Source organism: Nothobranchius furzeri, chromosome 7 (assembly GCF_043380555.1).
Source record: "Nothobranchius furzeri strain GRZ-AD chromosome 7, NfurGRZ-RIMD1, whole genome shotgun sequence".
Taxonomy (NCBI): domain Eukaryota; kingdom Metazoa; phylum Chordata; class Actinopteri; order Cyprinodontiformes; family Nothobranchiidae; genus Nothobranchius; species Nothobranchius furzeri.
The window spans coordinates 63,208,494-63,219,936 of record NC_091747.1 but is presented as its reverse complement, the minus strand read 5'-3'; the positions used below and the strand labels follow the sequence as shown (position 1 = coordinate 63,219,936).

Below are 11,443 nucleotides of genomic sequence, written 5' to 3'. Positions count from 1 at the left end.
AACACTAGATGTCGCCAGAGCGCTCCTGTTCCATATTCAACATAGTTAATATCAAGAACATAATATTTTGATTTATTAATGCTTAATAATGCACTAAGTGCTGCCATTAAACGGACCCTGATTGTAAAGTGTTACCATCAGTTTTATTAGGAAGAACAGATTTCTAGGATGCAGATCCAGGCTGTGTAATAACAGCAAACTGCTCCTCGTCGTTCCATCTGCTGCGCCACGTTCTGTTTCTGCAGCATGAAGAAAACTGAGCGGTGTTAGTGAAGAAGATCAAAGTAAAGATGCCAGTGAAAGGTCAAGAGTGGTGAATGTAATATGTGTGAATGCTGTTGGAACCTTTGTGGACATCTTTCCATAAGTGTGATGAGATCAGCGATGAGAACGCCTCTCGAGATAAAAGTCACGAAGCTCTTCACAAGAACAAAACAAAAAATAAATAAAAATAGCAAGAATAGAAACGGATTAAATGTGTATTAAAATTGGGAGATGCAAAATCGGTGATAAAAAGTAAGGAAAGAGGAAGAGAAAGTGAACAAGAAACGGGTCATCAGTGGATCAGGAAAGGCAGAACTGGCAGGAGGATCTGAATGAGGAGACGGTAATGATGGAGAAACTACAGACGGTCACACAAACGCACCTGAACAGGTGAGTTCTGCCTTTATTTCTGTGTTGTTAACAGATTGTAGAGGATGAGCTGATGTCTGGGACAAGGCCAGCTAAGTTAGTCTGACTCCTGACGACACCTGAAGGCTACGTCTGCCTGATGGGCTTCCAGAAACGTGTGGTTCAAAGGGAAGTCTCAGCCTGCAGGACCAAGATTGTGATGCACCCGTCATCCTGACATCTATCGAAGAACTTGACAGCTTTGCCACTGTCAGAGTTGAGAAGTTAACCTGACACTCTGTGATGAGCAGAAGTCTCCACCAGATCCCAGATGTGGCCCAGATGTTCCAATACCAACGTTCCCCCATGACCCAGATCTACAGCTGGAAAAGAGAAGAACACTGTTTAGATCCAACAGGACAACGTTCAGAAACAAAGTCAGACGTTCGGTTTGATCACTTTTGACTTTTCTGTGGAAAACCTCAGCTCTTTAGCAGAGTTTGGTTTTGGGTGCATTAAGGGAGTCTGTCATAATAAATGTTGTGGTTCACATTCGCCTATTTTATCCAGTTGATTGTTACAAAATCTAGATTTACTGAAAATAAATGCTGTGTTTTCTAAAACCGTGGCTTATTGTAGTAAATGTATAGACTCAAATGTATTTTTGTGACTATTTATTTATTAATTAACATTTTAATGAGGACAAATGAAACAAATCTCCAAGTTTGTGAGTTGAAGTGGAACTTTGTTGCTCTAACTGAAATCTAAAAGTTAAAATATCTTAAAAATATAACATTTATAACAAATTAGAGAATTTCTCATAAGTTGGTTCAAAGGCAGATTTTTCCTAGTGACCAGCAGTGCGGAGAGGTTTAGTCATAGGCGTCATTTTAACCGGGGACATGTCCCCGGCAAAATTTGTGATTGGCAGCTGTGTCCCCCCCACTTTCAAAAACGCCTGCTGATGAGGATTTTTGTTTTACCAGCTCAGATCTTATCCAGGGGTCGGCAACCTGTTCCCATCAAAGAGCCATTATTACCCGTTTCCCACGGTAATTCTGGACGGACCTTAATAAGCAGTGACTTAAGTGAAGCAGGCAGGTCGAGCTAGAAAATTTAGTTTAAAAAGACGTCATAAATGTTTTCCCCCGTCATTTTTATTTATAAAATATGAAGTAAAAACTCACAATTTAATTTTCATTCATTTGTCATTAATATGTAGTCTACACCCGTGCGTTAAGTGGACCATCTTCCAGTAAACGCACAGCATCCAGCCCACCTCTCCAAATGCGTAAAATGTGCATCAGCCGCTAGTTAGGCGCGCCGCGCCGCGCGCACCGTCAGCTACGTCAGCCCAGACAAGAGCAGAGCAACTAGAGACAGAATAGAGGATAATTGTGTCTGGATGTGGATGGAGATTACATTTTACAGCAGCCTGATCATCATTTAAATACGTAAACCATCACCTGTCTTCTAGTCCACGCTATCAGCATTATTTTAATTGGTGTGTGTGTGTGTGTGTGTGTGTGTGTTTTCCACTTCAAACACTGGTCTAACCAACCAGACCAGCGTGTCCAGTAACACATTAATGTTACAATTAAACTGTTTCACTTCATGTAGGCTAGGAACATTTCACCTGCCGTGGCCCGACCGCTTCTGCTCCACATAAACTTTGTGCGCGATCAAATGTCTCTACGCGTCATGCGTCTCCATATTAGAGATGGGAACAAGCGCTGTTCAGCCAAAGTTTCATAATTTCATAAAAAGAAAATTTTTCCAAGTGACACATCCCTCAGAGAGACTGGGTTTCCAGACTGTTTCAGTGGGAGGAAATCATCGCATGCACCGTGGTTCTGCGCTGCGAACCCCAGATCTTCAGCTCACTGTCCACCGTGGGCGCTCCGAGCCGCGCTGAACACAGTGTCCAGTATAAAGCTCTGATGTTCTGATGGGAATATTTTACCTCCGCGATGTGCATTAACGATTAAAATGTCAGCTCATCCATGTATCAGTGTGCGTCGGGGTAATTCTTTCAAACCAAGCAACATCCTTGAGTTCATCTGTCAAAATAAACAGTCAAATGGAAATATCTGTAACCTGCCGTTTAACTGTTTTGCCTTCCTGTGAAGATTGTTGCAACGAGAAACAACTAAACTTGATTAACCCCAGAGCCACCCAGAGAACCAGAGCACATGTGGGAAGATTCCTCCCACTGAAGCGAGTGTTTTCCAAACCCTGACTCTCAGAGAGACTTGTCACTTAGAAAATGTTCCCTGATTATGAAACTTTGGCTGAATAGTGCTTGTTCCTGTCTCCAATGTGGCGACGCATCCAGGAGCCGTCTGAGGAGAATCCCAGAATCTCACATCCTCCAGCTCATAAAGCACCGATATGATTAGGCACAAGCGTGACTCGTCAACCCGGTCTCACAGTAAGACCGGGTTGGACCTGTTCAGGTTTACGCAGACAATCTTTACATTTAGAATTGACATACAGATGTAAAATGAATGCAGTAAAATATAAAGCATTTTATTTAAATATCCATTCATTATTTTACAAACACAGAGAGCCGCATCAGATGGATGGAAGAGCCGCATGCGGCTCCAGTGCCGCCGACCCCTGTGCTAGCCTACTTTATTGTCCCCAGCAATTTTTAAACCCCACTCAAGTGTATGGTTATTGTCCCCAGCAATTCTGAAAACAAACTGACACCCTTGTAGACCCTTAAGGTTGGTTTATGCTTGATGCGTCCGCGAGGTTTGCACGGCTCCGTGCGGAAAAGTTGCGTAATTTTAACAACCACGCCCCTCCACCGCGTCTCCGCACGGCCCAAAATTTCCGCTACGCACACCTAGGAAATTTTCTAACCAGGCAGACGGTCGGACGCGGAAAAACATGGCGGACCGGTAGGAACTAGTATGGCAGAGGTTGGTAAATACAGACATTTGTATGATTCAGCTCTCAGAGATCACCGTGATCAACATGTTGTTAATAATTCTTGGAGAGAAATAGCTCGCACTGTCGGAAAAGACGAGGACGCTGTTAAATATGCTGAAATGCCATGTTGTAAACAGTAAACGTTACTTCTACTATGGTGTAGTGTTGGATGCATGCCGTAGAGCTCCATGCTGCCCCCTACAGTTTGGGAGAATATTGGCTCACCGCAGAGACGAGCCGCATGAACTACAGGTGCTGGCCAGTAAATTAGAATATCATCTAAAGGTTGAAAATATTTCAGTAATTCCATTCAAAACGTGAAACTTGTACATTATATTCATGCAATGCACACAGACCAATGTATTTCCGATGTTTATTACGTTTAATTTTGATATTTATAGGTGACAACCAATGAAAACATCAAATCTGGTATCTCAGAAAATTAGAATATTCTAAAGGCCAATGAAAAAATGTTTGTTTCTCTAATGTTGGCCAACTGAAAAGAATGAACATGAAAAGAATGTGCATGTATAGCACTCAATACTTAGTCGGGGCTCCTTTTGCCTCAATAACTGCAGTAATGCGGCGTGGCATGGACTCGATCAGTCTGTGGCACTGCTCAGGTGTTATGAGAGCCCAGGTTGCTCTGATAGTCGTCTTCAGCTCCTCTGCATTGTTGGGTCTAGCGTATTGCATCCTCCGCTTCACAATACCCCATAGATTTTCTATGGGGTTAAGGTCAGGCGAGTTTGCTGGCCAATCAAGGACAGGGATACCATGGTCCTTGAACCAGGTGCTGGTGGTTTTGGCACTGTGTGCAGGTGCCAAGTCCTGTTGAAAGGTGAAGTCTGCATCCCCATAAAGTTGGTCAGCAGCAGGAAGCATGAAGTGCTCTAAAACTTCCTGGTAGACGGCTGCATTGACCCTGGACCTCAGGAAACAGAGTGGGCCAACACCGGCAGATGACATGGCACCCCACACCATCACTGACGGTGGAAACTTTACACTGGACCTCATGCAACGTGGATTCTGTGCTTCTCCGCTCTTCCTCCAGACTCTGGGTCCTTGATTTCCAAAGGAAATGCAGAACTTGCTTTCATCAGAAAACATAACTTTGGACCACTCAGCATCAGTCCAGTCCTTTTTGTCCTTGGCCCAGGCGAGACGCTTCTTGCGCTGTTTCTTGTTCAAGAGTGGCTTGACACACGGAATGCGACACCTGAATCCCATGTCTTTCATGAGTCTCCTCGTGGTGGTTCTTGAAGCGCTGACTCCAGCTGCAGTCCACTCTTTGTGGATCTCCCCCACATTTTTGAATGGGTTTGTCGTCACAATTCTCTGCAGGGTGCGGTTATCCCTAGAGCTTGTACACTTTTTTCTACCACATTTTTTCCGTCCCTTCGCCTGTCTGTTAATGTGCTTGGACACAGAGCTCTGCGAACAGCCAGCTTCTTTAGCAATCACCTTTTGTGTCTTGCCCTCCTTGTGCAAGGTGTCAATGATTGTCTTTTGGACAGCTGTTAAGTCAGAAGTCTTCCCCATGATTGTGGTGCCTTCAAAACAAGACTGAGGGACCTTTTAAAGGCCTTTGCAGGTGTTTTGAGTAAATCAGCTGATTAGAGTGGCAGCAGGTGTCTTCTATATTCAGCCTTTTCAGAATATTCTAATTTTTTGAGATACCAAATTTGGAGTTTTCATTAGTTGTCACTTATGAATATCAAATTTAAATGTAATGAACATTGGAAATACATTGGTCTGTGTGCATTGCATGAATATAATGTACAAGTTTCACGTTTTGAATGGAATTACTGAAATATTTTCAACCTTTTGATGATATTCTAATTTACTGGCCAGCACCTGTATAAACGCTGCGAGTTGTGAAGCGCGTTCCATCCGCGAGCCGCGTCACCGCGCGGAAAGTGAACGCGTCAAGCATAAACCAAGCTTTAGGAAGAAAGCTCAGAGGCAATCATCATGGCTGCACAGGAGCAGGCCCTGATCACCATGGTAACAGAGGCCAGGATCTACCACAGCAGGGGGCGGGGCCCTCGGGGCAGGAAGGATGAGACCATGGGAATGTTTTTACATCTAAATGTAAAATATGCCACAGGCAGCTGCATTATTAGATGAGAACATTTTATTTAATTTCAGGAACACAAATTTTCACAATTATTATAAAAAATAAACCTTCAGGTGCCTTCAAACAGGGTCCCAACACCTCCATAACTCCATTTTTCTTCTGAGTAACAACTTCTGTATAAATACAAAATATCAAAGATAAAACCTTCAAAGATCAATAAGAATGAGTCGTTTAGCTGCTAGCATACGCTCCTGTAGGACCGGGTCACCAGGTAAACGCAGCTTTCACTCTTTCACCTAAAACCATTTTCACCAAATCAGAGGTCGTTATGACCGAACGAGTCGCCTACATTTCAGCAACACATGAATGACGGTATCGCTGTTGTGATTTTTTCATCCCGCGGGCTGACCCGGAGCAACGTGAACATCCACAGTAATAAAGGTGAACAGTACGTTCTTCGTGATCTCTGTGACCGAATACCTGAGCGAGCTGAGCCCGTCCTGATCCAAACCCGTTTTAGTTTCATACAGAACCTTAACATTCTTCAGGTTCTGCTCATTGTGGTGGTCTCTCTCGTGCCTAATCATCTTGTATCGTCCAATCACAGCGTCTGGTCGGGATATGGACTTTAAATGGAACATGACTCGTTTGTACATGTCGTCATCCTCACCGCCCCAGCCCCAGTAAGTGTTGGAGAAGCCATTCACCATCAAGAACTGTTCCTTTGAGAACGCCGTGACCCCCCCAAAAATCTGTTTATACGGTAACTCATAGTTAAACTTGTCTACAGCTACGGAAAAGTGTCTCGGGCGGTCAAAGCATCTGTAGAGGTTACGGTCGTCCAAAGGCACCATGTCTACGTCAGAAAAGATAAAGCAGCCGTAATCGTCTTCCTTCAGTGCTTCGACGTGTCCGGCATTCATCAGTTTAGCCTTGTTGAACTCCCCATCTCCATGCTGGTTGATGACGAAAACACCGTGGTGCAGCTGCTGCCGCTGCAGGATCGGGTGGAGGTAATAGATCCAGTGGGTCAGGTGGTCGTGGCGGTTTCTGAATGGAATGATGATGGCCACCTAAAAAACATCACCTGATATTATTGATATTTAGCAACAACATGATCGGCTGAACTAGATATTTCCATTTATCGGACTTTCTGGGAGAACGGCTGCAAGTCAGTAAAGTTTATTTCTAAACCAGCAGGTACAAATCACAAACGCTGCATAAAAACACCGAGTCTCAACACAAAGATGAACATCCGAGGCTAGGCAGCTGGCTAGCTGGAGAGGAAGGAAATGGGTTGGAGCTGGCAGCATGCATGAAGAGGTGGGAAACACGGAGTTAAAAAAGATCTGAAGAAAGTAAACCCTCCGTCAGGTTCTTCAGAAGGTTTGCTGTCCATGTCCAGCTGTCAGTTAAACCCATAAAGGCCTGCAGGTAAAATCAGCTAAAAGGACATCTGAGATTAGATTTAAATACAAGCGTGCAGCGCTAAACTAAAGCTAATCCGATTAGCTTCAGTCTAACGCTGCCGCACATTCATCAATTCTGCTCATTTTATATTTAAATCTGGCCTTCCATAAAAACAGCTCATCTGCTTCTCACCTACCTTCTGTTTTGAGATGCAGTCTGGAGGTTTGTATCGTCCTTCCCACTGAAGTGATGACCCAGCCTGCTTTCTGACGTTCTCCAGAGTCCGATTGGTTTCAAACTCCACCTGGAGTGGACCCAGAAGGCCTGGAGGGGTTTCTGGACACGACTCCAGAGGTTCTTCTCCAGCTGTTGACTTCACCTGGACCTCTGGTGATTTGTTCTTCTGTCCGCGTTCTTTAATCCTCCAGAAAAATCCAGTTTTTGTGTTTTCTGCTTGTCGTTCCTTAAATGAACCTGAAGGACAACCTCTGCGGTAAAATAAAAACATAGAAAAACACAAAACACAGAGAAGAGAATAAAGAACCAGGAAGCTGAAGACTTTTCTCTCCATTTCCTATCGGAGCGCTCTGAGCTCAACGGCTCAGCTGCAGTTTCAACCAAACCTGTAAAACCACCTTTAGCTTCACCTGGAGGTGGAGTTTGTCATCCTGATGGTTCAGGAGCTCCAGACTCACCTGGAACCTCACGGATGTTGCTTCGTTCATTCACTCTAACACACGTTTATTCAGACCTGTGTGTATTTGATGTCCATGTGGAGCGTTTATAGCAGATCTTCATTTCTAACCTGGATCCGTGATTAAACAGGTTTTTTCCACAGGTGTGGGGTTGGTGCAGGATGGCTTCCTATTGGTGTTCAGGTGTTTGGGTGGGTGTGGTTAGTGGCACTGTTTTCACCATGTGTCATGTTCTGCGGGGGAGATGGCGGACCAAGTGTGGTGGACGGTTCAGGAGGCAGAAGAGCAGGCAAACGGATGAAAAAATAAAAATATGTTTAATTGTAGACTGGGAGCGACAGGACAAATGAACATGCACAAACGACAACGATCCGACAAAGACAGCAACAAGGAGGGAGGTATAAATACACAAGGGAATCAGGAACACATGGGCAGAGTAACGAGGGACAGGTGAGAACAATTAGGTTAATCAAGGCAGGAGAGACACAGTCAGGGAGGCCGGGGCGGATCATGACAGTACCCCCCCTCAAGGGGCGGATACCAGATGCCCACAAGCCACAAAACACAGGAGACTTGGGAAGGAACGAAGACCAGACTCGGGCACACATGACCAGGGAACAAAGAACACAGTCCAGGGCTGCGGAGCAGGGGCCTCTGGGAACAGGCGGCACAACTCCGACTTGAACACTCAACACCAGGAAACTCGAACACTTGACTTGACTCGAACACTTGACCACTTGACTCGACCACTTGACTCGACACCAGGAACACAAAGACAAACTGCAGCAGCAGGCGTGGGACCCAGCAGGAACTGCAGCAGCAGGCATAGGACCCAGCAGGAACTGCCGCGTGGAGGACCTGCAGGCACAGACCCCGCAGGCGTGGACCAGGAAATGGTTGAACAGCGGGAGTGACGCGAGGAAGCCCAGCTCGGTGGCAGGTACTCGACATCCAGTCAGAGCAGGTGCACATCCCGATTTGCTGGGTCCATCGGCGGAGGCTTGGGTGAAGGGAAGCAGGAGAAGAGCGGGGAGACCAGCCCTACCACCCCGGAGAACAATGGCGTGCGTAGGGGGTGTAATTCCCTTGAGGCTCCAGGATCCGCGGCTTCCAGGAGAAGAACGGGACGGGGCGAAACAGCAGGAGGAGAATGACCCTGATCACCCCGAAGACAAATAGGATGCGCCAGGATCTCCCAGAGGACTTCGACCACCCCGAGAACAGGTAGGATGCGCCGAAAACACAAAACTCCAGGCCAGAAATCTCCCTCTGCTGAAAGGGAAAAAAAAGAAAAATAATCCTCCAGAAGCAGAATGGTAAGCTCACCACAGGTCCAGGTTGGTCGGATCATTCTGTCATGTTCTGCGGGGGAGATGGCGGACCATGTGTGGTGGAGGATTCAGGAGGCAGAAGAGCAGGCAAACGGATGAAAAAATAAAAAGATGTTTAATTGTAGACTGGGAGCGACAGGACAAACGAACATGCACAAACGACAATGATCCGACAAAGACAACAACCAGGAGGGAGGTATAAATACACAAGGGAATCAGGAACACATGGGCAGAGCAATGAGGGACAGGTGAGAACAATAAGGTTAATCAAGGCAGGAGAGACACAGTCAGGGAGGCCGGGGCGGATCATGACACCATGTATGGATCAGATTTTTCACATTTTCCGTCATTCCTGACGTCCTGAATAATTTCCTGTACAAAATCATCGATTCAGTGACTAAATGTTGCAGGAGATCCATTTAGTCATGTTTTCACCTTAAATGCTGTCGGTTACTATGGAAACGTTCCTCCATCGAACCTTCACTGTTACAGAGTCTCTTTGTGGGGTGAAGTGGGAGGGGCTGCCATGAGCAACAACAACAACAAGGAAACGTTCTTTTATTGATGAAACTAACCTGGTTGGTTTATTTAACTGAGACGTGTCATCATGGCTTTGACGTTGGAACCAGGAGGAACAGAGCGGGACTGGACGCCGTCTGGCGACAGATTTCTGTAACGATCCAGGAATCTGAAGCTTCCAGATGTTTTACCAGCCTGAGCATCACAACCATCTGGCAGAACACGGTGTCTTTAATCTCTAATGTCGGTTCAGACCTTAGAGTCTTCCTTTATTCTGGTTTACATGACCAGTCAGCTGACACCCTGCAGTGCATTGTGGGTAAACCAGATGTTCCAGAGGTCCAGGGCTGAACTGGGACAAAAACAGCAGCTCTGGTTTTTCCACCAGTTACTGACGGAACAACATGAAGCCTGTTTGTCACACCAGCTCTCCAACCCTGGTCCTGTATTTCATATCATAATGTTTTAGTTGTTTCCCTGCTCCAGCACCTAACAAGACAACAAAACATCAACAGGCCAGGAAAAACCACTGATATCTGCTGCTAGTGCTAAAACACACACTCACACACACACACACACACACACACACACACACACACACACACACACACACACACACACACACACACACACACACACACACACACACACACACACACACACACACTTTACTTGCTTCTATACACTCTCATCACCTGTAGGTGCATGAAGCGTTGGATGTTTACTGTGACTCGAACTAGAAACTGAAGCTGCAACTCGGAGCAGGAACAGGGCTGATATGATGAACCGGCTTTGCTTCTCAAAGCCCTTTTGGGTCACATTGAATGTTTTCTGTGAATCTGTCCTCAGATCTGCAGTCTCTCTGAGTACCGTATCTCTGTGGTCGTTGTCGTTCTCGGCTCCATCCGATCACTGCTCATAAATGCTTTTATCATTTTTACTTCCTTTGTCGTGATCGCTCTGCTGCTTAACAGCTGACAGCGGCAAATAAAACATGCTTATGTCGCACCTCAGAGCCTGGATTTCCGTCTCGGTTGCCATGGTTACTTGTAAAACTCTGCTACAGTTTTTTTGGATTGCTTACACACTAAAATTAAGTCGTACACAATTAGCAAAACTTTACAGTCAAGAAGCCCATATTTGCACAACTGTCAACCTCACACTTGTTGCAAAACACTAAACACACTTATCATACATCACACACACAATCTACCATGAAGTCACTTCCTTGCAATACCAAAGCACTGACTGTCAAATTACCGCACCGTCCGACCAACTGGTTCAACACAGTCATCAGGTGTGCAAACACTTGTTTGCTTAATTGTAGACTCACCAATCAGGTGTGTAAGCACTATAAAAAGCAGCAGGTGAGTTCGGTCTTCAAGCACAATGGAAAGAGTCAGAGAAAGAGTAAGACGACAACGAGGAGGAGGACGAGAAGGAGGAGGAGGAAGAGGAAGACAAGAAGGTGCTCAAAGAGGACTGAATCTGACAAATGAGATCCGCGCAACACTGGTTGACCACGTTGTCGCCCACGGCCTGACGCCGAGGGAGGCTGGACTGCGAGTACAGCCAAAAGCCGATACACAGCGGCAAGTGTGATAAGAACACTTGGGCTTGAAAATAGGTACCGTACAAATATCCTCATATCAAAAACATCTGCACGGTTTCAGTAACTGCTTTATAGTACTGTATTCTATGCAGTTTCAGCGCCTCTGCAGCCACAGGGCTATGGTCTATGTCCCAGGGCAACGTGGGGGAAGTATAACACTCAGTGCAGCCATTACACAGGATGGGGTCCTCCACCGCCATGCCCATATGGGCCCTTACAACACAGCACTCATACATTCTTGGACCAA

General features: G+C 45.8%; 1 protein-coding gene across 1 annotated transcript; it reads right to left on the bottom strand.

Moving 5' to 3' along the window:
• Positions 1 to 5,562: 5,562 nt before the first annotated feature.
• Positions 5,563 to 8,430, bottom strand: LOC107373064 (beta-1,4-galactosyltransferase 2). Its single transcript, XM_015941241.3, has 2 exons — positions 7,236 to 8,430; positions 5,563 to 6,702 (listed from the first exon to the last, which is right to left on the bottom strand). The coding sequence occupies exons 1-2, from the start codon at positions 7,608 to 7,610 to the stop codon at positions 6,022 to 6,024; spliced, it is 1,056 nt and encodes a 351-aa protein (XP_015796727.3). The 5' UTR covers positions 7,611 to 8,430; the 3' UTR covers positions 5,563 to 6,021.
• Between the last annotated feature and the right edge of the window lie 3,013 nt (positions 8,431 to 11,443).

Excerpts from the sequence above, each read along its gene's own strand:
- LOC107373064 (XM_015941241.3), bottom strand. The coding sequence starts at position 7,610 with ATGGAGAGAAAAGTCTTCAGCTTCCTGGTTCTTTATTCTCTTCTCTGT. Across the intron at positions 6,703-7,235 it reads ACTGCATCTCAAAACAGAAG|GTGGCCATCATCATTCCATT; the intron begins GTAGGTGAGAAG and ends GATGTTTTTTAG.